The sequence below is a fragment of the Hemitrygon akajei genome, unplaced genomic scaffold (genome assembly GCF_048418815.1).
Source record: "Hemitrygon akajei unplaced genomic scaffold, sHemAka1.3 Scf000177, whole genome shotgun sequence".
Taxonomy (NCBI): Eukaryota; Metazoa; Chordata; class Chondrichthyes; order Myliobatiformes; family Dasyatidae; genus Hemitrygon; species Hemitrygon akajei.
The window spans coordinates 7,501-33,863 of NW_027332063.1; the positions used below are offsets into that span (position 1 = coordinate 7,501).

At 46.7% G+C, this 26,363-nt stretch overlaps 1 protein-coding gene across 3 annotated transcripts in view; it reads left to right on the forward strand.

Moving 5' to 3' along the window:
* Positions 1 to 3,307: 3,307 nt before the first annotated feature.
* Positions 3,308 to 26,363, forward strand: part of LOC140724240 (NACHT, LRR and PYD domains-containing protein 3-like) — a 57,282-nt gene continuing 34,226 nt past the window's right edge. Inside the window, exons 1-3 of one of the 3 annotated variants that reach the window (XM_073038718.1) lie at positions 3,308 to 3,489; positions 8,333 to 8,536; positions 22,302 to 22,386. In XM_073038718.1, the coding sequence (XP_072894819.1) occupies positions 22,332 to 22,386 (55 nt within the window). In that variant the 5' untranslated portion in view covers positions 3,308 to 3,489; positions 8,333 to 8,536; positions 22,302 to 22,331. The remainder of the gene's footprint in view (positions 3,490 to 8,332; positions 8,537 to 22,301; positions 22,387 to 26,363) is intronic. The other 2 variants (XM_073038719.1, XM_073038720.1) reach the window with 2 other exon arrangements.

Sequence of the window (26,363 nt, forward strand, 5' to 3'; positions counted from 1 at the left end):
TCAGGTCTGAGATAACGACATCGGGTGCTGGAAACTCTCAGACTGGACAGTGTCTGTGAACAAAGACACAGAGAGAACGATTCAGGTATGAAATAACGACATCGGGTGCTGGAAACTCTCAGACTGGACTGTGTCTGTGGGGAGAGGAACCAGGCACAAGATTCAGGGTTAATTCAAAAGGAGGGCTGCTGGAAATTCTCAGCATCCACAGGGAAACAGAGTGAACGACCGGGATCTCCAGCACCGATCCCTCAGCATCCCACCAGTCACAGCTACCCAAGCCTCACAGTGAACATCGAACGGTACAGCACCGTACAGGCCATTCAGCCCACAATGTGGTGCTGTCCTATATGAACCTTCCCTCCCACACAGCCCATAACTCTCCATTTCCCTTCCACCCATGTGTCGATCTGAGAGTCTCATAAATGCCCCAATTGTATCGCCCTCTCCCACCACCCGGCAGTGCAGTCCCGGCACTGAATGGTCTCTCTGTAAAATAACCAGACTGAAATCTCCCGAAACTCTCCTCCACTCACCACCAACAGACATCCTCAAATATTGGCTATTGCCACCCTGGGGAAAAGGCTCTGACTGTCCCCTCTATCCGTGACACTCATAATCCTACACACCCCTATCCAGTCACCTCACCGATACACAGGCGGCCGCACCGGGGCCACTGGAGATAGTGAGTCACCCCAGCAGACTCGCAGTGTGAAGAGACGCCTCACCTGGAAGGACTGCTTGGGGGGGGCGGGTCAGAATGGTCGTGTGGGGGAATGTGTCGGGGCAGGTGTCGCACTTGTTCTGCTTGATAGGATAAGTGCCAGGAGGGAGATCAGTGGCGGACACTAAAAACATAAAATGGTGGGGGGTGGGGGGAGGTGTTGGTGTGGCGACGGGTGTGCTTGGTGATGGGATCCCGCTGGCGATGGCAGAAGTTTCGGGAATTATGTGATGGATAATGCTGTGTTCCTCCAGCATTTTGTATGTGTTGCTCAGGATTTGTCTGTGCTGCTAGGTGTCCTTGTTCATCAGTCACTGAAAGTAAAGAAAGCTAACGGCATGTTGGCCTTCATAACAAGGGGAGTTGAGTACAGGAGCAAAGACGTCCTTCTGCAGTTGGACAGGGCCCTGGTGAGACCACACCTGGAGTATTGTGTGCAGTTTGGGACTCCAAATCTGAGGAAGGACATTCTTGCTATTGAGGGAGATAGATAGATAGATAGATAGATACTTTATTCATCCCCATGGGGAAATTCAACTTTTTTCCAATGTCCCATACACTTGTTGTAGCAAAACTAATTACATACAATACTTAACTCAGTAAAAAATATGATATGCATCTAAATCACTATCTCAAAAAGCATTAATAATAGCTTTTAAAAAGTTCTTAAGTCTTGGCGGTAGAATTGTAAGCCTAATGGCATTGGGGAGTATTGACCTCTTCATCCTGTCTGAGGAGCATTGCATCGATAGTAACCTGTCGCTGAAACTGCTTCTCTGTCTCTGGATGGTGCTATGTAGAGGATGTTCAGAGTTATCCATAATTGACCGTAGCCTACTCAGCGCCCTTCGCTCAGCTACCGATGTTAAACTCTCCAGTACTTTGCCCACGACAGAGCCCGCCTTCCTTACCAGCTTATTAAGACGTGAGGCGTCCCTCTTCTTAATGCTTCCTCCCCAACACGCCACCACAAAGAAGAGGGCGCTCTCCACAACTGACCTATAGAACATCTTCAGCATCTCACTACAGACATTGAATGATGCCAACCTTCTTAGGAAGTACAGTCGACTCTGTGCCTTCCTGCACAAGGCATCTGAGTTGGCAGTCCAGTCTAGCTTCTCGTCTAACTGTACTCCCAGATACTTGTAGGTCTTAACCTGCTCCACACATTCTCCATTAATGATCACTGGCTCCATATGAGGCCTAGATCTCCTAAAGTCCACCACCATCTCCTTGGTCTTGGTGATATTGAGACGCAGGTAGTTTGAGTTGCACCATATCACAAAGTCCTGTATCAGTTTCCTATACTCCTCCTCCTGTCCATTCCTGACACACCCCACTATGGCCGTGTCATCAGCGAACTTCTGCACATGGCAGGACTTCGAGTTATATTGGAAGTCTGATGTGTACAGGGTGAACAGGACCGGAGAGAGTACGGTTCCCTGCGGCGCCCCTGTGCTGCTGACCACCGTGTCAGACCTACAGTCTCCCAACCGCACATACTGAGGCCTATCTGTCAAGTAGTCCACTATCCAATCCACCATGTGAGAGTCTACTCCCATCTCCGTTAGTTTGTGCCTTAAGATCTTGGGCTGGATGGTGTTAAAGGCACTAGAGAAGTCAAGGAATGTAATCCTCACAGCACAACTGGCCCCATCTAGGTGAGAGAGTGATTTGTGCAGCAAATACATGATAGCATCCTCCACTCCCACCTTCTCCTTATACGCAAACTGAAGAGTAGTTCACGAGGTTAATTCCCGGGATGGCGGGACTGTCATATGTTGAAAGATTGGAGCGACTGGGCTTGTATACACTGTAATTTAGAAGGATGAGAGGGGATCTGATTGAAACATATAAGATTATTATGGGATTGGACACGCTGGAGGCAGGAAACATGTTCCCGCTGACGGGTGAATCCAGAACCAGAGGCCACAGTTTAAGAATAAGGGGTTTGGCCATTTACAACGGAGTTGAGGAAAAACTTTTTCACCCAGAGAGTTGTGTTTCTATGGAATGCTCTGCCTCAGAAGGCAGTGGAGGCCAATTCTCTGGATGCTTCAATAAAGAGATAGATAGAGCTCTTAAGATAGCGGGGTCAAGGGATATGCGGAGAAGGCAGCAACGGGGGGTACTGATTGTGGATGATCAGCCACGATCACAGTGAATGGCGGTGCTGGCTATTGATTTGCAGCATCCGCGGAATCTCGTGTTTTTATTTCATCCCGCCCCTTTAGCTCTTTGTTTTCTGTCTTGTGTTTTTATTTCATCCCGCCCCTTTAACTCTTGTTTCCTGGTGTCAATGAGCAATCAACGGCATCGACCTTTCACTCACACCCTCCCCCCCGCCTTCCAATGCTGCAGGATCATCTCTCAATTAAATTCGGTTCTGTGTCTTAATTTAATGTTCTCATTAAATGTTCCAGCAGCGTTAATGAGCAGGTTTCCTCGCACTCGGTGCTGGAGTCAAACCGGTCCGATTAGATTTCAGCAGAGAGGCCGCTCCTTTACCCCTGAAGGAGGTACGGATGTTTCTGTTGAAACACGCACTGTACCGCGGCAGTCAGACCAGCCACTGTACCGCGGCAGTCAGACCAGCCACCGCCGCGGGGGCGGAGCTCAGGGCCCCGTGAGAACCAGGGCCGGATCAAATTCACAGGTTGCTACTGGCGACGGCAGGGCGATAGGCTGTCGGAGAACAACAAGGAGCCAAAATGTAAACACGCCTCACGGAAACCGAGACAGGAGCTCCCGGCGGCGGCGGCGAGGTAAGGTTGACACTGTTCCTCTCTTAACGTTTGTTCGACTTTTAGGACTGTTCGCCCCTCCCCTCCCTCACACACCCCACCAACACCCCGTTCGCTCTCTGACCTGTCCCGGGTGGGGGGAATCGGGCTGCGAAGTCGAATTGTACGCCGGGCCCGAAACCTCAATGCTGAGCGGATTCCGGGTCGTCCCCCCACCCCCGCCACCTCCGCGTAGCCTCCTTTGCTCCACGGAAATATTTAAAAGCAAGTGTGACAGCGCCTGGCAGTATCTGGGGAGAAGAGAACAGTCGCCGTTTGGTGAGGCAGTCTTCAGCAGGGCTGAATGCAGGCTGAGAGGGATAATGAAAGCGCCGTGATGGGTGGGCAGAGCAGACTCGAGGGGCCGAATGGCTGAATTTGCTGCCGTGTCTTACGGCCTGCCCCTGGCACAAGTCGATATCAGCTCAGGGACAGAAAAATCCGGAGTTGGGGTGGGGTGGGGGGAGGTTAGTATTTATCACAGTCCAGCTCGGAGACGTTTACTGATCAAGTTGCGATATGAAATCCCACCTGGTTCGGCTTGTGGCTCGCATCCTACCGGCGCGTTTTGCTGTTTTCCATTTCTCTGGGTGGGCGGCCGCGACTTTATTTTTCGCGCAGTTGCTCAGCTTCGCGTTTCAGCCCAGCGACGGGAGCTGACGCCGACACGGGCCATCCGTCGCTCTCTGCGCTCCAGTGCGTCAACCGCGGTGGCAGGAGGCCTTGTCTGTCCTTCCGCACTAGGAGTTCATATTCGCGGCGGCGGGCAGCGCGGAAACGAATTCTCCCGGAGACTCAACTCATCATGAGCGCCGGAGATTCTGCAGACAGCAGAAGTCCAGAGCAAACCACGCACAAAATGCGGGAGCAGGTTTTCCAGCCTGGGATCCACGGTTAATGGTAGGCTTTAAGAACAACGTTGGAAACCCTTGAGCTGGAGGAGTAACACCCTCTGTGGTGGGGAACAAACTGTCGATGTTTTGGATCTAGACGCTTCCAGGGAAGGGGGAAGAAGCCCCATTCGGTGAAACTTTCACTGACCGCGCGATTTTTCCGCGTCAAACCAAAAGTCATATCAAATAGAGCCTGCATTCCGAAACGCAGTCAGGAATGCCCTGTGTCTGTTCCCCTGTGTGGAAAACAGCAAGCCGATACCAACCGAGGCGTTCAAATTCCTGCAGGAATTTAGCAGGCTGGGCAGCATCGGTGGAGGGGAATAAACAGCCGAGCATTCGGGCAGACTGGGAAGGAAGAGCCCGGAATAAGACGTTGGTGGGGGTTGAAGGGGGGGGGCGGGGTGGAGGTGAAGGAGTGCAAACTAGCAGGTGATAGGTGAAGCCACGTGAGGGTGTAGCTCGGTGGGTGAGAGAGGGAAGTGAAGAGGGGATACCGTATGCGGGAAAGGTACAGGGGAGAAGAAGGAGGAATCTGAGAGGACAGGAGAGGCGACCACGGGAGAAATGGGAGAGGGAGACACGCCAGAGGGAGATAACCTGGAGGGAAGGAAAAGAGGAGGGATGAGAGGGAAGCCAGAATGGGGAATGGAAGATAAAGGAAGAGCAAGGGGGCTGTAATTACCAGAAGTTATAGAGAAATCGATCTTCATGCCATCAGCACGGAGGCTACCGAGATTAAATATCCGGTGTCGCTCCCGCGAACTGCCAGTGGCCTCCTACTGACCGTCGAGAAAGACCGCGAGCTCGGAATGCGAAAGGGAGTTACGAAGAAAGCCCTAAAACGCCCCTCCTTCCTTAGAAGTTTGCAATGATTGGGCATGACATCTGAAATCGGAATCAGGATCAGGTTTATCATCACCGGCCATGTGTCGTGAAATGTGTTCACTTAGCAGCAGCAGTTCAATGCCATACATAACATAGAATATAAAGTAAATTAATAGTAAGCAAGTAAGAAAGTCAATCAATTGCAGGATGCGCATATTGAATAGATTTTAAAAATCGTGCAAAAACAAGAGATAATACATATTTTAAAAAGTGAGGTAGTGGCCAAGGGTTCAAAGCATTTAGGAATGGATAGCAGAGGAGAAGAATCTTTGACAAACGGTCACAGGTGTGTAGGGGGAGAGTAGAGCGACTGACTGCAACGCACTGCTTGAATGGAAAGACCCAGTTCTTGAATGGAAAATCCTACAAAAAGTGGAGGATGCGGTCCAGTCCATCACGGGGAAAACCCGGCCCACCTTGAGCACATCTAAGCAGAGCACCATTGCAGGAACTCAGCATGCATCATCAGGTCACGCTCTCCTCGGGCTGCTACCATCGGGAAGGGGGCAATAAAGGCTCAGGACTCACACCACCTGGTTCAGGAACAACTATTACACCTCAAGCATCAGGCTCCTGTACCAAACGGGGTAACCTCACACAAGCTCACTTGCCCCATCATTTGAAATCTCCCCAGAAACAATGGATTCACGTTTAAGGACTCTTCACTGCATGATCTCGCTATTTATTGCTTATGTATTTATGATTATTAATAATTTTTTTTGGTACAGATGCACAGTTTTTTTTGGTCTTTTGCACACTGGTTGCAGCCTCTCATTGATTCTGCTATGGTTAATTATTCTCTGATGGGTTTATTGAATATGCCTGCAAGAAAATTAATCAGTGTAGTATATGGTGACACATATGTATTTTGAGAACAAAGTTACTTTGACGTTTGATTTGAGGTAAAATGGTTGGTCAACAGGTGATCTGAAAGTTTTTTTCCCTTAAGTAAATGACATTGGAATTGACCTGCAAGTGCAAAACTCCCAGTAACTCGGGATTAACCGGGGTCAGGGTACCACAGACAAGAATGGAGGGCTCAATATATGTAATGTTGTGTCCCTGATACTAACAGGAAAAAAAAACAGCTGCGTTGAAATTAATTACACTCGGTGGCCACTTTGCTGAGTTCCTCCTGTACCTTATAGAGTAGCCACTGAGTGCATGTCCGTGTATTACTGCAGCACATCCGCTTCAAGGTTCATTGTGGTCTGCGTTCTTAGCTGGTGTGACACGTGGTCATTCGATTCACTGTCATCTTCCTGTTAGCTTGAAGCAGTCTCACCCGTGTCCTCTGACTTCCCAAGTTAGTAAGGCGTTTCTGCCCACTGAGCCGCTGCTCGCTGGAAACCTTTTTTTTTTATAAAATGTTTTTTGCACCGTTTTCTGGGATCTGTGGAGACTGTTGTGTGGATAGCACAGGAGATCAGTTTCTGAGATACTCAAACCACCTCCGTCTGGCACCAGCAATCATTCCAGGGTCAAAGTCGCTTAGATTATATTTCTTCCCCACTCCGAGGTTCGCTCTGAACAACAACTACACCTCTGGAGCATATCTGAATTGAATAGAATTGAATTGAATTGACTTTATTTCTTACATCCTCCACATACGTGAGGAGTAAAAAATCTTTATGTTATGTCTTGATCTAAATGTGCAATGTGCAAACATATGTAACCCCTGGGTCGCCTCAGGCATCGCTCAAACTCGTTCTAGTCTAGGGGGAGCAGCCTTCGGCCCCGCCAAACTGGGTAATCAGCCGGTGTGGATGCTGTGTGATGTCCCCGCCTCGCCCAAAAAAACAGACAGTACACCTTATGCGATTAAATGAGTACAATTTATAAAGATTACTATAACTAAGCGATTACTAACGATACAGTATATATGAATAAGAGAAAAAAAAGAAAAGGCGCCAAACTTATCAAAGTCCAAACCACTTCGTGCACAACCGTTGGAGCTCAATTACTGAAGTCTTCTGGCCACCATTCGATCCCCTCCGACTTCCTCGACCCGCCTCCTGGGACCCCCACGGTGGTCGACCAGTCGCTCCACACTCCTCTGTCTCCGTCTCCTCTCATCACCGAAAACCTTGGGCCGGGGACCGTCGCCCAGCTTCCAGCATCCCGTCCTCTCTCTCTCACCCCCCAAAATCGCCGCCAACAATCAGTTTACAGTCCCAAACAAGCTTCCAGCACTTATCATAACAAAGACGCTAGCATTCCTACTATTAACACAGGCGCCAGCATTCCTACTTTTAACAAAACAAAGACGCCATTTTGATTACATACACAGTAACAAAGAAAAAGAAGAAACCCCCCGTTACACTTAGTAATTTATACTAATTTGTAATAAATAGAACAGTCAATATAGCATAGAGTACACTCAAATCAGCATGAATTAATTAGTCTGATTGCCGGGTGGAAGAAGCTGTCCTGGGGCCTGTTGGTCCTGGCTTTTATGCTGCGGTAACTTTCTCCAATTGGTAGTAGCTGGAACAGATTGTGGTTGGGGCAACTCGGGTCCCCAGTGATCCTGCAGAACTTCTTTTACAAACCTGTCCTTGTAAATGTCCAGAGGCATGGGAAGCTCACAATTACAGGTGTGCTGGGCTGTCAGCACCACTCTCTGCAGAGTCCTGCGATTGAGGGAAGTACAGTTCCCATACCAGGCAGTGATGCAGCCAGTCAGGATGCTCTCAGTTGTGTCCCTGTAGAAAGTTCTTAAGATTCGGGGGCCCATACCAAACTTCCTCAACTGTCTGAGGTGAAGGAGGCGCCTTCGTGCCTTTTTCACTACACAGCTGGTGTGTAGAGACCAGCTGAGGTCCTCAGTGAGGTCATCAGCATGCTTTTATGCAATAATTTGCTGCCACATGATTGGCTGATTAGGTGACTGCATTAATAAGCAGGAGCACCCAATAAAGCGGCCACTGGGCCTGTTCCATCCCTGTCACCAACAGAAAGTAAACTTGTTTAAATTGATTGTAAGGAATTTCTGTTCAGAGATGAAGTGAGATTGTGAAACCGGTTCCAAAACTTTTCAACAGGACGGCCGCTCCCTGTTGCGAGGAATGTGATCGTTTGGAATCCATGCTGTGGGCCTGCAGAACTTTTTTCTTCACACACACAGCCAGCTAAGATTCTCACAGGAGAGTAACCGACGCATATTAAAGCAACCTAAGAAGCGTGTTCGTCAAGGCGGAAAACAGAAACGGCTTGAAGAAGGGAAAAGATATTTTTGAGTATGTGAGGTAAGGTTTCCATAGCACGGGCTGGTGGCCTGTGTCCTTTATTATTTGGGAAAATGATGAACTGAACATTGAACTTCACAGCACAGTGCAGATCATTCGGTCCAAGACGTCGATCTGAACTTTTACCCCACTCCCAAGATCAATCTAACCCTTTCCTCCTGCACGGTCCTCCACTTTTCTTTTACCCGTCTGCCTTTGCAATGGTTTGTTAACATTCCTTAAGGCAACTGTCCCTCCCACCGCCGTGACAGGCCATTCCACGCACCTGCCACTCTTTCTGTAAGAAGAACTTAACCTTCTGGTGTCCTCCTCCATTTAAGCTCCAATCATTTTAAAAGTATTTCCCTCTGTGTAACCCATTTCCTCCCTTGGGGAAATAAAAGCTGCTGTCTGCAAACTCCATCTGTGCTTCTTCTCTTCTTGTACACTTCTATCCTTCGCTCCAACAGAGAAAAAGCCTCCAGTTCACTCTGCCTGTCCTCTTAAGAGGTGCCAGCTTTCCATCCTTTAGCACATATATGTCAAACTCAAGGCCCGCGGGCCAAATCCGGCCCGCGGTGGAATTATCTTTGGCCCGCGAGATAATATCTAATTACTATTAAAGCTGGCCCCAGTAATCGAAGCGCCTATGGCGTATGATATGGCTAATGCTGAGTTTATTCAGGTACCAGGTTTTCAGGGTTTTTAGTGTTTGCTCGGCAGTCTTCTTCATAAGAAACGGAATTTGTAAAGTGAAACACTTTGTAGTTATAGCAGAGACTGAGACACATGAGAGCAGGCTGAAAAAACGGAGGCAACGAAAGCTGCGTTCGCACGCGTCCGACTGATCCGGCCCGCATGAAGCTGCATTTTGCTCAATCCGGCCCGTGACCTCAAATGAGTTTGACACCCCTGCTTTAGCATCATAAAAACAGGCAAATGTGCCGCCCGACAATTAACAACAGCCGCATACTTGTACCAAATAAAGTCTTATTTACTGATTAGAGGCGTCCACGGTGTGCCTCAGGGTTTCGGTATCCCCCACACTTTCGTACCGTAATTCCTGTATGTTACAGTCCCTGGTCTTCAGAGCTTCAGACAGCAGCTTCACTCCCGAATCTCCCAGATTATTGTCGCCCAGTGAGAGTGCAGTCAACGAGGGGTTATTGCCGAGAGCCGAGGCCAGATGCTCGGCAGCAGAGGCGGTGAGGCTGTTGTCATTCAGACTGGGGAACGGAGGAAGGAAAGAGGAATAGAAATCAGGTGAGCCTCGCTCTGGAAGAAACGAATGTGACCAACCGTCTGGCATGTAATTGTCGTCTGGTGATACAAAACAGATCAGGATCATCTGTGTTATCTTTAAGGACTTTATCCAGTCAATGGTGTGATGGTTCTGGGCCTCCTGTCACTGGAGTTCAGAAGAATGCGGGGTGGGGGCGGAATCTCATTTAAACCTATCATATAACCATATAAGAATTGCAGCACGGAATCAGGCCATCTCGGCCCTTCTAGTCCGTGCTGAACGCTTACTCTCACCTAGTCCCACCGACCCGCACTCAGCCCATAACCCTCCATTCCTTTCCTGTCCACATACCTATCCGATTTTACTTTAAACGATCAAATATCTGATGACAAAAATCCTAACATAGATTCTCTGAATTCCCTCTCTAAATCTTCCAGATCTGTCCTGAAGTGTACAGATCAGACCTGAATACAACTCTAGACAGATCAACATAAAGCTGCAACACTTAAACTCACTTCCACGATTAACGAAGGCCAAAAGACGATACGCCTTACTCGGCACCCAGCCAACATGTGCGGCAACTGTCAAGAATCTACGGAGCTGAAACCCAGTATCCCTGTGTTAATCGACACTGCTAATAATTGTGCCATTGGACCATGAGACTGTAAGATATAGGAGCAGAAGTAGGCCATTCGGCCCATCGCGTCTGCTCCGCCATTCAGTCATGGGCTGTTCCAATTCTTCAAGTCATCTCCACCCTCCCGTTTTCACCCCATACCCTTTGATGCCCTGGCTAATCACGAACCTATCTACCTCTGCCTTAAATGCACCCAATGACTTGGTCTCCACAGCCTCAAGTGGCAACAAATTCCACAGATTTACCACCCTCTGACTAAAGTAATTTCTCCGCATCTCAGTTAAAAAACGTCGTCCCTTCAATCTTGCAGTTGTGCCCTCTTGTCCTAGAATCCCGTACCATGGGAAATAACTTCGCCAGATCTAATCTGTTCAGGCCTTTTAACATTCGGAAGGTTTCTGTAGGCCCCTCCCATTCTCCTGAACTCCAGGGAACACAGCCCAAGAGCTGCCAGATGTTCCTCTTTCATTCCTGGAATCATTCTCGTGAATCTTCTCTGAACCCTCTCCAATGTTAGTATATCCTTTCTAAAATAGGGAGCCCAAAACTGCACACAGTACTCCCAAGTGTGGTCTCACGAGTGCCTTATCGAGCCTCAACATCACATCCCGCCTCTTATATTCTGTAACTCTAGAAATGAATGCCAACATTGCATTCGCCTTCTTCACCATCGACTCAACCTGGAGGTTAACCTTTAGGGTATCCTGTACAGAGACTCCCAAGTCCCTTTGCATCTCTGCATTTTGAATCCTCTCCCCATCTAAATAATAGCCTGCCCGTTTATTCCCTCCACCACAGTGCATGACCGTACACTTCCCACCATTGTATTTCATTTGCCACTTCTTTGCCCGTTCCCCTGAGCTATCCAAGTCTCTCTGCAGGCTCTCTGTTTCCTCAACACTCCTCGCCCCTCCACCTGTCTTTGTATCACTGGCAAACCTAGCCGCAGATCCATGAATCTCGCAGTCCAGATCGTTGGCGTGCATGGTAAAGGGCAACACCGACCCCTGTGGAGCTCCGGGGGGTAACCGGCTGCCAGCCAGAAAAGGGCGTATCAGTCGGTAGGTGAATTGCTGGCTGTAAAATGCCCCGCTGTTAGACTGGTGCTCAACTGGGGTCGCTGGGCGGCACAGCTGAAAGGGCAGGAACGGCCCATTGCTGAATCCCTGGGGAAAGAAAAAAAAAATTCCTTTCTAAAATAAGGAGCCCAAAACTGCGCACAGTGCTCCAAGTGTGGTCTCACGAGTGCCTTATAGAGCCTCAACATCACAACCCTGCTCCTATATTCTGTATCTCAAAAAATGAATGCTGACTCAACCTGGAGGTTAAACTTTAGGGTATCCTGTACAGGGACTCCAAATTCCATCCGCATCTCTGCATTTTGAATTATCTCCCCATCTAAATAACAGTCTGCCTGTTTATTCCTTACAGCAAAGTGCATGATCATACACTTTCTAACATTGTATTTTGTTTGCCACCTCTTTGCCTATTCCCCTGAACTATCTAACTTTCTCTGCAAGCTCACTGTTTCTCAAAACTGCCGCTCCTACACCTGTCTTTGTATCATCGGCAAATTTAGCCAGAAATCCATTAATACCCTCGTCCAGATCATTGATGTACATCATAAAAAGCAGCAGCGGTCCCAACACTGACCCCTATGGAACTGCACTGGTAACCGGCAGCCAGACAGAATAGGATCCCTTTATTCCCACCGTCTATTTTCTGCCGACCAGCCAATGCTCCACGCACGCGGGTAACTTCCCTGTAATTCCATGGGTTCTAATCGTGCTGAGCAGCCTCATGTGCGGCACCTCGTCAAAGGCCTTCTGAAAATCCAAGTACACCACGTCTACTGCATCTCCTTTGTCTACCCTGCTTGTGATTCCTCAAAGTATTGCGGTAGGTTTGTCAGGCAGGATTTTCATTTCAGGAAACCGTGCTGGCTTTGGCCTATCTTGTCACGTGCCTCCAGATACTCCGTAATCTCATTTCTAACAGTCGATTTCAACAACTTCCCAATCACTGACGTCAGGCTAACAGGTCGATAGTTTGCGTTCTGCTGCCTCCCACCTTTCTTAAATAGCAGAGTAACATTTGCAATTTTCCGGTCATCCGGTACAATGCCAGAGTCTTATCAAATCTGAAAAATCATGGTTAATGCTTCCACACTTGCTCCAGCTACTTCCTTCAGAACCCAAGGGTGCATTCAATCAGGTCCAGGAGATTTATCCACCCTCAGATCATTAAGCTTCCTGAGCACCTTCTCTGTTGTAATTTTCACTGCACAAACTTCACTTCCCTGACACTCTTGAATGTCCGGTTACTGCAAATGTCTTCCACTGTGAAGACTGATGCAAAATACACATTCAGTTCCCCTGTCATCTCTGAATCTCTCATTACAATATCTCCAGTGTCATTTTGTATTGGCCGTGTATCAGCCCTCGACTCTCTTTTACCCTTTATACATTTAAGAAATAAGTATACTTGACCTTCCAAAGTGTATGACTTCAACCCTTTTCCGGATAGAACTCTATCTGCCATTTCTCAGCCCAGATCTGGATCCTGGCGGCGCCCGTTTGTAATCTACGACGATTGTCTACACTACCCACCACTCCTCCAAGCTTCGTGTCACCTGCAAATGTACTAGCCACGATCCGTTTCCTTAGCCAATTCATCAATAAGAATCACCAAGAGCAGGGCTTCGAGTTCAAAGCCCTGCAGAACACAAATGGTGATCAGTCTCCAGACAGAATACTGTCTGTCCATAAAACTCCTCCCCCTTATATGAGTAGGAGAATTCTGAATCCACACAGGCAAGACTTTATGTATCCCAGGTCTCTTCACTTTCTGAAGATGCCGACCGTAGGTAAACTTGTCAAAATCTTCACTAAATGTATAAACACCGCATCCACAGCTGTACCTTCATCAATGCGATTTGTCACTCCCTCAAATAATTCCATCAGGATCATGAGGCATGCCCTGACTATCCATAATCATGCTGTGCTGCTCCAAATGTTCCTAAATCCTAAGAAGTGTGAGGTGGTACACTTTGGAAGAGCAAACTCCAAGGCAGAGTACAAAGTAAATGGCAGGATACTTGGTAGTGTGGAAGAGCAGAGGGAGCTGGGGGTACATGTCCACAGATCCCTGAAAGTTGCCTCACAGGTAGATAGGGTAGTTAAGAAAGCTTACGGGGTGTTAGCTTTCATAAGTCGAGGGATAGAGTTTAAGAGACGTGATGTAATGATGCAGCTCTATAAAACTCTGGTTAGACCACACTTGGAGTACTGTGTCCAGTTCTGGTGGCCTCACTATAGGAAGGATGTGGAAGCATTGGAAAGGGTACAGAGGAGATATACCAGGATGCTGCCTGGTTTAAAGAGCATGGATTATGATCGGAGATTAAGGGAGCTAGGGCTTTACTCTTTGGAGAGGAGGAAGATGAGAGGAGACATGATAGAGGTGTTCAAGATATTAAGAGGATTAGATAGAGTGGATAGCTAGCGCCTCTTCCCCAGGACACCACTGCTCAATACAAGAGGTCATGGCTTTAAGGTAAGGGGAGGGAAGTTCAAGGGGGATATTAGAGGAAGGTTTTTCACTCAGAGAGTGGTTGGTGCGTGGAATGCACTGCCTGAGTCAGTGGTGGAGGCAGATACACTAGTGAAGTTTAAGAGACTACTAGACAGGTATATGGAAGAATTTAAGGTGGGGGGTTATATGGGAGGCAGGGTTTGAGTGTTGGCACAACATTGTGGGCCGAAGGGCCTGTACTGTGCTATACTATTCTATGTTCCTTGTAATATATCTGAATAATTATCCGACCACTGAAGTAAGACTCACTGGTGAATAATATCCAGTGACACTTGAGGCTATTTCTTGAATGAAGGAACAACATCTGCTTCCTGATACCCCTTCTGTGGCAATGAAGATGGGAAGGTAATCACACAAGGCACAGAACTCTCTTCTTACGCTTCCTGTATTAACCCGGGGTATATCCTGTCCTGCCCTAATATTATTTTTCAAGCATTCCTGCACAGCTTCAGTCTTGACATTGACATATTCCAGTGTGTCATCCACCTGTCCTTCACATACATGTGGAAGGATTTGGGGTTTTCCTTAATCCTGTTTGCCAAAGTCACCTCGGGTCCCCGTCCTGGCTCCCCTAAGTCCATTCTTCAGCTCTTTCTTTGCAAATGATGCTGATCTTAATACTCTAAGCATGGATGCCTGCTGATGCTTGCTTCCATCAGCTTCCTTCTTCCACTTGACTAGATAGATAGGTAGATAGATAGATACTTTATTCATCCCCATGGGGAAATTCAACATTTTTTCCAATGTCCCATATACTTATTGTAGCAAAACTAATTACATACAATACTTAACTCAGTAAAAATATGATATGCATCTAAAATCACCCTCTCAAAAAGCATTAATAATAGCTTTTAAAAAGTTCTTAAGTAGTTTACTTAAATACATTGAGTCCTAACATGGAGCACTTTAACATATCTTACTCCTGGCGGTTGAATTGTAAAGCCGAATGGCATTGGGGAGTATTGACCTCTTCATCCTGTCTGAGGAGCATTGCATCTATAGTAACCTGTCACTGAAACTGCTTCTCTGTCTCTGGATGGTGCTATGTAGAGGATGTTCAGGGTTTTCCATAATTGACCGTAGCCTACTCAGCGCCCTTCGCTCTGCTACCGAGTTATACTCTCCAGTACTTTGCCCACGACAGAGCCCGCCTTCCTTACCAGCTTATTAAGATGTGAGGCATCCCTCTTCTTAATGCTTCCTCCCCAACACGCCACCACAAAGAAGAGGGCGCTCTCCACAACTGACCTATAGAACATCCTCAGCATCTCACTACAAACATTGAATGACGCCAACCCTCTAAGGAAGTACAGTCGACTCTGTGCCTTCCTGCATAAGGCATCTGTGTTGGCAGTCCAGTCTAGCTTCTCGTCTAACTGTACTCCCAGATACTTGTAGGTCTTAACCTGCTCCACACATTCTCCATTAATGATCACTGGCTCCATATGAGGCCTAGATCTCCTTAAGTCCACCACCATCTCCTTGGTCTTGGTGATATTGAGACGCAGGTAGTTTGAGTTGCACCATATCACAAAGTCCTGTATCAGTTTCCTATACTCTTCCTCCTGTCCATTCCTGACACACCCCACTATGGCCGTGTCATCAGCGAACTTCTGCACATGGCAGGACTCCGAGTTATATTGGAAGTCTGATGTGTACAGGGTGAACAGGACCGGAGAGAGCATCTCTTGTCAACCATGGTTCCTTCACCCTTCCACCTGTTCCCTGCCTCAATGGCACAGACCCAACCGGAACCCCATGCAAGTGCTCCCTGTACAAGCTCCAGATTTCCCTGAGTACATATATTCCCATTTTACGCTCCCACGGTCCAGTAGAATATCTTTTCCATGAGAAAATAAACTGCCCAACGTGTGCACCATGAACAGTAATATATATATATATATTTTCCAAATCGAGGGGTCACTTTGGTCTTCATCCAAGCTAGGCTTTCAAAATCATAGAGCTGCAGTTAAGTTGTCTTTCATTCTTTTACATTCCAATGGGTAGAAGTTACCCCGTCGACATCTTGATTTGGTAACGGCAAAGTCTATCCAGCCAGAAGGCAGAAACACAGCGACTCAGCGATACAGGAACAGCTTCTTCCCCTCTTGCCATCCGATCCCTAAATAGACATTGAACCCTTGGACACTACCTCACTTTTATTTAATGTGCAGCATCTCTGTTTTTCACACGCTTTTAATCTGTTCAATATACACATACTGTAATTGATTTATTTGTATATTAGTATTATAATTTCACATCACATGCCGATGATAATAAACCTGATTCTGATTATAACAGACTGCTGAGGCCGCGCTTAGAGTATTAAGAGGCTGCTTGGTCCCCTGAGTTAAGGAAGGGTTTTCTGACATTGGAAAGGGTTCAGGGGAGGTTCACGAGAATGACTCCATGAATGAAAGGCTTATTGTATGAAGAGAGATCTGGGATTTGGAAGAATGAGCGGGGGGTGGTGGGGGTATCTCATTGAAAATGATGTTGAAAATCCTCAGTAGGGCAGAGCCTCAGTTGAAGTCGGACTCCCTTTTTGAAACGGAGGAATGTCTTTAGCCGGATGGTGTGACTTTGTGGAGTGTAGTTCCACCGGCCGCTGCGGAGGCCCGGTGCTGAGTGTATTGAAGGCAGATGTTGGCAGATTCCACATAAGTGAAGGTGTGAATGCTTACGGAGAGAAGGCAAAAAGATTGGGGTTGAGAGGGAAATGGATCTGCCATGACGACATGGTGGAGCACACCGGATGGGCCTGTTGGAATAATTCTGCTTTTATGTCTCATAATCGTTCATTGTAAGATAAACTGACCCATTCAGATACTTGTACTTCTGACATTTTTGAAAACACTCCCCACTGCTTCTTAATAAGTTTTCTGAAGTAGGAATAGTATTCTATACCGTTCTTCGGATGAGGGTGAGCTGTTGTCTTGAAGTTTGAGTAACAAGCTTGGCACCTTTCTATGCAATTGCATTAAATTCTGCAAAGACCAATATTAGACACGCCACAGGGGTGTTGTCTCTGTGTGCGAACACTTCAGGATTGCGAATGTTGATGCGTTGAACTTTGAATTCCTGAAATAATGTTGCAAAGACATCCGAGAGAAATTAAATATTATGTTGTGTGTAAAATCATGTACAGAATTGAATTTAATTGAATTGACTATTTATTTCATCCTGCACATACGTGATGAGTAAAAACTTTTATGTTTCGTCTCTGTCAATGTGAAATGTGGAATTTATGGTAATTTGTAATAAATAGTATGTACAGTAAAATATGCAACAGAACAGTCAGTATAGCTTAGAAAAGAAATTGTGTCAGCGTGAATTAATCAGTCTGATGGCCTGGTGGAAGAAGCTGTCCCGGAGCCTGTTGGTCCTGGCTTTTATGCTGCGGTACTGTTTCCTGAATGGTGGCAGCTGGAAAAGTTTGTGGTTGGTGTGACTCGGGTCCCCAATATTCCTACAGGTCCTTTTTATGCACCTGTCTTTGTAAATGTCCTGAATAGTGGGATCCCAATGCTGAAAAGAGGGAATCAAACCTGCAAGTTGCTTGTAGTCTCTGAATTCGATAAAAGGGATCAAGAAATAGGAAAGGGGGGAGGAATATTTAATATGAGACTAATGAACCAAAGGACAAAAAGCAACAAAGAAGATCTTCAGCAATGGGCTCTGAAGTTCTTTTATCATTATTTTTCCAATTATTTGCAGCAGAATTTCACGTCAGAATCTGTCGAAATACGGATGAAGGCAAGGCAGTGGATGTTGTCTCCATTGACTTTAGTAAGGTATTTGTCAAAGTCCCGCATGGGATGTTTCAGGTGTTCGGCATTCAGGATGAGGGAGAACATTGGATATGATAATGGATTTGTGGGGGAAGTCAGAGATTGGTTGCCTGTCTGGCTGGAGCCCTGCTACGAGTGGAGTGCTGCAGGGATCGTTGCTGGATGATAATGTGTTTAAATGGATAAGCAAATCTGCGAGTGACACCGAGATTGGGGGTGTCGTGGACAGCGAGGAAGGGATCTGTGAAAGCTGGAAGTATGGGCTGAAAAAACGGCAGATGGCATTTAATGCAGACAAGTGCAAGGTTTTGCACTTTGATCAGACCAACCAGCCAAGGTCTCACAGAGTGATCGTTAGAACAATTAGTAATGACGTAGCACAGAGGGATCTGCAATACAGGCTCATAATTCTTGGAAAGTGGCATCACAGGCAGAGAGTGTCGTAGAGAAAGCTTTTGGCGCATTGGTGTGTGCAGAAGGTGGGATGTGCTGTTGAAGTTGAACAAGGTACTGGTGAGGCCTAATTTGGAATACTGTGTGCAGTTTTGGTCACCTCCCTCCATGAAAGATATAAACAAATTTGAAAGAGTAGAGAGAAAATTTACAAGAGCTGGGTCTGGAGGATCAGCGTTCTAAAGGAAGATTGGATAGGTTAGCACTGTATTCTTCAGAATGAAGAAGATTGAGATGATATTTGACAGATGTATACAAAATCCTGAGGGGGTATAGATAGGGAACATACAAACAAACATTTTCCACAGAGGGTTGGTTTAAATACAGCAGTATAACCGTATAACCATATAACAATTACAGCACGGAAACAGGCCATCTCGGCCCTTCTAGTCCGTGCCGAACGCTTACTCTCACCTAGTCCCACTGACCCGCACTCAGCCCATAACCCTCCATTCCTTTCCTGTCCATATACCTATCCAACTTTACTTTACATGACAATATCGAACCTGCCTCTGCCACTTCTACTGGAAGCTCGTTCCACACAGCTACCACTCTCTGAGTAAAGAAATACCCCCTCGTGTTACCCCTAAACTTTTGCCCCCAACTCTCAACTCATGTCCTCTTGTTTGAATCTCCCCTTCTCTCAATGGAAAAAGCCTATCCATGTCAACTTGATCTACCCCCCCTCATAATTTAAAATACCTCTATCAAGTCCCCCCTCAACCTTCTATGCTCCAAAGAATAAAGACCTAACTTATTCAACCTTTCTCGGTAACTTAGATGCTGAAACCCAGGTAACAATCTACTAAATCTTCTCTGTACTCTCACTTTCCTATAATTTGGTGACCAGAACTGTACACAATACTCCAAATTTGTCCTCACCAATGCCTTGGGGCGGTGGAGAGTAAAGGGAGTGGAGCAGGGTGGAGGGAAGATGGAGAGGGAGGTGTAAAGCAGTAAGGAAGTGGGGAGGGAGCAATGTAGGGGCTCTCTAGGCCAGGCAGCTTCGATGGAAAAGAGTAAACAGTCGCTGTTTTGGGCCGATACTCAATCCTCCAAATGCATTCAGCATAATTGATAAGAGCGATTCGAGAAGGGAAGATGTAACTGCACAGTCGCTCCCCTTCATCGAAAGAATTGACGCTTCTAGTTCACCGCTCGTGATCAGAGCTAGGAAATGCAGAGCATATTGCTTAATGGGGGGGGGGGAGAGGCGGGAGTGGGTTGTGATAGGGACGGGAGCTGGAGAGGGAGGGGGAGGTCCAGGGAAGAGAATGTGGCGGTGGAGAGGAAGGGGAGTGGTGCAGGGAGAATGGAGAGAGAGGGGAGAGGTAGTGAGGGAGTAAGGAGCAACATGGATTAGTGAGAGGGAGGGGTAGAGTGAGATGGGGAGAAGAATTGTCAGCGTTAGAGGTACTTTTGAAGAAAACAATGTCAGTTTAGGCTTGAGAGGGAAAGAGCGAGAGGGAAGAGTATCTGAGGGGGTGGAGAGGAAGGGGAGGGAGCGGGGGAGAGGGGAAAAGGAGAGAGAGAGTGGGGAGGGAGCAACGGGGTTAGTGAGATGAAAGGGTCAGTGAGACGGGATGAGGAAGATTCAGAGTTAGAGGTACTTCGAAGAAAACAATATTAGTACAGGCTAGAAGGGGAGAGGAGGAGGGAGGGAAAGGAGGAGAGAGGGAGAGGAGGAGGGAGTGAGAGAAGGAGGGAGGGAAAGGGAGAGGATAGGAGGGAGGGAGTGAGAGACTGGAAGGGAGAGGATAGGAGGGAGGGAGTGAGAGAGGTTGGGAGGGAGAGAAGGAGGGAGGGAGAGAGGGAGAGGATAGGAGGGAGGGAGTGAGAGAGGTTGGGAGGGAGAGAAGGAGGGAGGGAGAGAGGGAGAGGATGGGGGGAGGGAGTGAGAGAGGTTGGGAGGGAGAGAAGGAGGGAGGGACAGAGGGAGAGGCAGCGAGGCCAGGGGCCGAGACTCAATCTTCCAATTGCATTCAGCATAGTTGATAAGAATGAGAGAATTGCTCAGCAGCGGACCATCGAAAGGATTGACATTTCCAGTTAACCACCCTCGCTCAAAGCTAGGAAATGCTCAGCGTAATGCTTAATAGAGGGAAGGGAGCGTGAGCGGAGGAGGCGGGATAGCGAGGGGAGCTGGAGAGGGAGGGGGAGGGAGAGGGAAGAGGATGGGGCGGTGGAGAGGTAGGGGATTGAGGCAGGGTGGAGGGAGGATAGAGAGTGAGGGATGAGGCAGTGTGGGAATGTGGAGGGAGCAACGGGGGTTACTGATAGGGAAGGGGTGAGTGAGATGGGGAGAGTATTGTAAGAGTTAGGAAACTGAGGAATACAGCGTTAGTATAGGTTGGAGGAAGAGGGAAGAGGATCGGAGGGGGTGTGGAGAGAAGGGGAGGGGTATGTGGATGGAGAGGGAGAGAGAAGGGAAGGAGAGGGGCATAGGTAGGGAGAGAGTGGGGAGGGAGCAACAGGGGTTAGTGAGAGTGAGGTAGTGAGTGAGATGGGAGAGGAAGTGTCAAGAGTTACAGGTACTTCTGAAGAAAAAATATGTTGGTACAGGCTGGAGGCGGAGCGAGGGAAGGAGGGAGGCAGAGAGGGAGTTGCAGCGGGGGAGTGTTAGGGTTAGAGTTACCTTTGAGGAAAACGAGGATGTCTGTCGCTAGGAGCGGTGGGGCGGAGGAAGTGCAGTGTTAGCGCTGGCCCTGTGACCTCATTGAACACGTGGCAGGTGCTGCTACTCTCCCGGGAGATCAGCAGGAACAGAATTCAAAACAGACAGCCGGAGGAAGAATAGATCCTCAGAGGCTCAGTGGGCGTGGAGCAGGAAGATGTGTTTTTAAAAAGGAGAGAGGCAGGAGCTGGCAGCCGATCAGTGGATCTTGGAGGCCTGATGGATTTCTGAACAGACACTACCTCACGTCTTTGGCTCTCTCTTTGCACTCGTTAATCAATTATATATATTTATACTGCTGTGTTAACAGACATTAAACACTTATCTAATGCAGAAAATAATGAGGTAGAATTGATCATATATCAACACTGAGAAAGAGCTGGAGGAACTCAGCAGGTCAGGCAGTATCGGTGGAAATAAACAAACTGTCGACGTTTCAGGCTGGGACCTTTCTTCAGGACTGGGACAGAAGACAGCAGAATAAAAAGGCGGTGGGAGGCGAAAGAGGACAGCTCGGAGGTGACAGGTGAAGCCAGGCGGGCTGGGAAGGTGAAGAGCTGGGGAAGGAAGGAATCTGACAACAGGAGAGTGGGCCAAAGCTGAAAGGGAAGTAGGGGGTGTACCGGGGCAGGTGAGAAACGATAAGGGGACAGAGTGGGGAATTGAAGACGATAGGGATGGAAGGGAGTATGGGGAGGGGGGGTGGAGGGAATTCTTTCCTTTCAGAAGGAGAGATCAAAATTCATGCCGTCAGGTTGGAGCCTACCCAGACGGAACATAAGATGTTGTTCCTCCAAACCGAGGGTAGCCTCATCCTGGCCCAGGACGAGGCCGTTGATGAACATGTTGGAGCGGGAATGGGAACCAGAATTAAATTAAAGGCAGACAGAACAGCAGAGAAATATAGAGACGTACGGCAGCAGAAAGCGAGATAAGTTCTTCACCATTATGTGCAGCGACATCTGGTGATCAAGATCAGTCTTGGCGTTTCTTTTCTTTCTCTGCACAAGTGGTTTGGCATTGTGCTTGCCGGACTGGTGACCCCATTCCATTATCAATGCCCTTCAGACATTGTCTGCCTAGCTTCAGAGGTTGCAATTCCAGGACATGTGATTTGCAACGCACTCGACCCGGTAGCACCTGCTCCAGTGGCTCGAGGGGGTGAGGTGGGGAGCTTGCACACGGGTGTGACACATCGACCGGGGGGGGGGTGACCTGCAGACCCAGCGGAGGGAAGGTGCGCCTCGCCCCACCTTTGCTAGAGATGTATATTCACCCCGCCACACAAGATAGGTAGAACCGCGTGAAAAAAACTTGGTTTTCGATTCCAAGTTCAGTTTAAACTCAATGGCCCTGAAACTACAGTCAACCCCTCACCTTCCATGATTCCGCAGGGACGGCCACGGGCGGAGGCGGCGATCGCCATGGCGGCAGATTCCAGCGGGAATCGGGATCTGAGCGGATCGCAAGCGAGCCCAGGCAAGTGCAAAATATTTACAAATGGCGGGTGTTCTGGTTCAGTCGCAATTGTCGGTGACGCGGTGCTGTAAATACTGTCAGTCGCGGATACGGGCTGGCTGAGACTGTAACATCACAGCCAGAAGCCTTCTTTCTTTTCAAATCTTTTTATTATTATTATTGTTGTTGTTATTATTATTATTATTATTATTATTATTATTATTATTATTATTATTATTATTATCCAAAATGACAAGCGTACGTCGAAGTAGGTGACACTTACAATGTCCCAAAGGGGGAGAGATAAAAAACAACGTTTTAAAGATTGAAAAATACGGTGACACGAAAAAAACGAAAAAAAAAGACCTACTGAAGCAAAGAAAAGTGAGGGGGGAAAAAACCCGTCGGGTGTTCAACCCCGCAGCCCTGCGTCATACAAAAAGCTTCTGAAGGTAAACATCAAACCGCCAGCAACAAAAAAAAGCGCAAAATCTACAATTAGATCGCGGAGGAAATCTCTCAATTAACTCAAGTGGTAGCAACGAGCAAACGAACCCCATCTTTTCTCGAAACCAAACACAGGTTCAAACGTAAGTTGGACTTACATTTTCACTTGCTGCCCGCATCTATATAGTCAAAAGATTGATTTTACCAAAATTTTTATACTTATTTCAGAATATCTCTGTTTTTTTTGACTAAGAAGTCTTTTTGATCAAAAATTGCTTCTATTATCTCATCTTTTATTTGGAGTAAACGTCAATTACAAAAAAATTGAAAAAAGGATGGAGGTCTTGCTTTGCTTAATTTAAGAACGTATTGCTGGGCTGTTGATCTGCAATATATGTCCTCTTGGTTACACTGGGTTGATAAGAGCGAGCGGCCAATTTGGGTAGATTTGGAATTGAAAGCTGTGAAACTGGTTTATTTAACCTCGTTGTTGGGAGCTGCTTTACCTATAAAATTAGCTGAAGTTGCTAATTTAAATTAATACCCTGTGATTAAGTATCCTTTGCAAATTTGGCTCCAGTTCCGTAATTTTTTTTTAATTTATCGAAATTATTCTTTAAGCCTTCTCTGAGGGATCCAATTTTTTTACGTTGGAAAAATAAAGGTATTAATATTTTTGGATCTATTTAAAGAAGATAGACTGATGTTCCATTGGAAGAATTTATAATTTACTATTACAATGGGATAAGCATCATTTATTTAAGATTAAACAAGTTCGAGAAAAGGAATTTAATTTGACTTTTATGATGGAGGACTGGGCGCGGATTCTGAAGTTGGTTAACTCTCCTTCGATTTGTGCTAGTCATTCACTGATTCAATTTAAAATTGTACATCGTTACCATTTGATGAAAGAGGGATTGTCTAAAATCTTTCCTAATGTTGATAGTTATTGTAATAGATATAAAACTGAGACAGCTACACTGAAACATATGTTTTGGTCTTGTTCTATACTGGAACAGTTTTGGAAGTCAGTTTTTTCTACAATTTCTAAAGCACTTAAAATTAATTTACAACCTAACAAATTAACTGTGCTTTTTGGAATAATTCCTCAAAATGCCCACGGTATTTCTTTGTCAGACCAACATGTTATTGCGTTTGTTACACTAATAGCTAGGAGGGCCATTCTGTTGAAGTGGAAGGATACGTCAGCTCCCACTCTGTCACGATGGTTCCCTCAAGTGATGTTCTGTCTTTGTTTGGAGAAAATTAGAAGTCGATAGAGGTTTTGCCAGACAGCTGCAGCGATCCCGGTTTGATGCAGATCTCTGGTTTTGTGGTCAGTACAGTTCCGAGGAAAACTTCCTTCTTCTTGTGACGAAGAGCATCAGGCATTGTTGGCCAAACTTAGAACTGCCTGCTGGGCCAGTTCTGGGACTAATTAATTCCCTGAAAGAAATAATTCCCTCCCGGAAGAAGTGTGCACCGGCCAACAACGAGACCGAGTGCGACATCTCCAGCTGGTTCCAGATAGTTCTTCAAATGTCGCCCTGCTACAGTTGCAGCGTGCGATCGACATTTTGGTAGCGTGGGTTTTGGACTGGTTGAGCAATCTAGCCCTTTGCCATCTACCAGTGTGTCTGGCGAGGTCTTGAGCGAAATGTGCAGCTCCAAGGCCAAGAAGCCTGCAGACGTGGCAACTCCAGCCAACTTAAGCATTGAGGAAGATTGAATTCCTCAAGTGTGGTGGCTACGTATCAAAGAGGGTTCAGGAAAGGAAGGAATACTGTGGATCCAGTGGTGTGTCTAGAGGATGAAATAAGAAAAGCACAAGTAAATAAAGAGACAGTGGTTGCAGTTGCTTTTGATGTTGAGAAAGCTTATGATATGTTATGGAAGGAGGGGCTCCTAATGGGAACCGGGGGGGGGGCAATGTTCAATTGGGTTAAGGACTTTTTAAATGGGAGAACTATTCTGGTGAAGATAGGATCAGGGATATCAAGCCAGTGTTTTGTAGAAAACGGGACGCCTCAGGGGAGTGTAGTGAGTCCAACTTTATTCTCCATTTTGATAAATGATATATTCGTAAATTTACCAACGGATGTGGGGCGGTCATTGTTTGCAGATGATGGGGCTTTGTGGAAAAGAGGGAGAAATATTGAACATATAGTTATGAAAATGCAAGATGGAATTAATCGAGTTGAAGAGTGGGGGACAAAGTGGGGTGTTAAATTTTCAGTGGAGAAGACAAAAGCCATGTTCTTTACAAGGAAAAAGCTCAGGGGACTTAATCTGACTCTGTATGGAAGTAACCTGGAGAGAGTTGAAAGTTTTCGTTTTTTGGGAGTACACTTTGACTTGAGATTAACATTGGAGAGAACATGTTAGATATGTAGTTGTTCAATGTAAAAATGTGATAAACGTCATGAGGTGTCTTGCTGGTTTGGAATGGGGTGCTGATTTTGCATCACTGAAGTATATTTATGTAGCATTAATTAGATCAAGAATAAATTATGGAAGTATTGTATACGGGTCAGCAGCAAAACCTGTGTTAGCAGAACTGGATGTCGTGCAAGCTCGGGCTCTGAGGGTGTGCTTGGGAGTGGTTAGAACTTCCCCAGTGTGTGCACTCCTAGTTGAAGCAAACAAAATGCCATTGGGGCTGTGACGTAAACAGCTGGAGGCCAATTACTGGATTAATTTAAGGGGGCATGGTGATATCCATCCTACAAAAAGGGTGTTGGAGACATGCTGGGAGAAGGAAAGGACACAAAAAGAAAGGTTTGTCTGGACAGGAGAGCAAACAGCAAAAGATACGGGTGTATATGATAAAGAGTGTTGTCCAAGTGTGGTGTGGCCTGTCAGACCTTTCTGGGTATTAGAAAATCCCTCTGTAGATTTGGAATTGCTTAAGATTAAATGCAGTAATAAAATGGCGGATATATTCAGTGAATATTATAGGTATAGGGAATGTAAATATAAAGATGTACAGATTTTTACGGAGGGATCAAAGGATCCAGAAATGGGTGCAACAGGGTCTGCAATTGTTGTGCTGAGTTATCAAGTGGAAATTAGCAAGAGAACGCTGGATTGCTTGAGTGTTTATGCAGTTGAAATGTTTCCCATATTGTTAGCACTAGAATGGAGTGAGCAGGTTGACTAGTAATTTTGTGATATGTAGTGATTCTGTATCGGCCCTTGCAAGCATTAAGGCGGGTACAGCTAGAGGACACCAGGATCTGCTTTATGAAATCCTGTTTGCAACTTCAAGACTGGCTGGACAAGGCAAAAATACCGCATTCATGTGGGTTCCAGCACATTCGGGTATTATGGGAAATGAGACAGCAGATAAGCTGGCAAAAGCAGCAGTCAAAAAAGGATCTGTAGAGGTCGATATTAAACTATCAAAATCAGAGGGGAAGAGCATAGTGTGGAGAAGGATAAATCAACAGTGGCAGCAGCATTGGGATAGAAAGCAGGGGTGTCAAAGTCATTTCAGGTCACGGGCCGGATTGAGCAAAATGCAGCTTCATGCGGGCCGGATCAGTCGGACG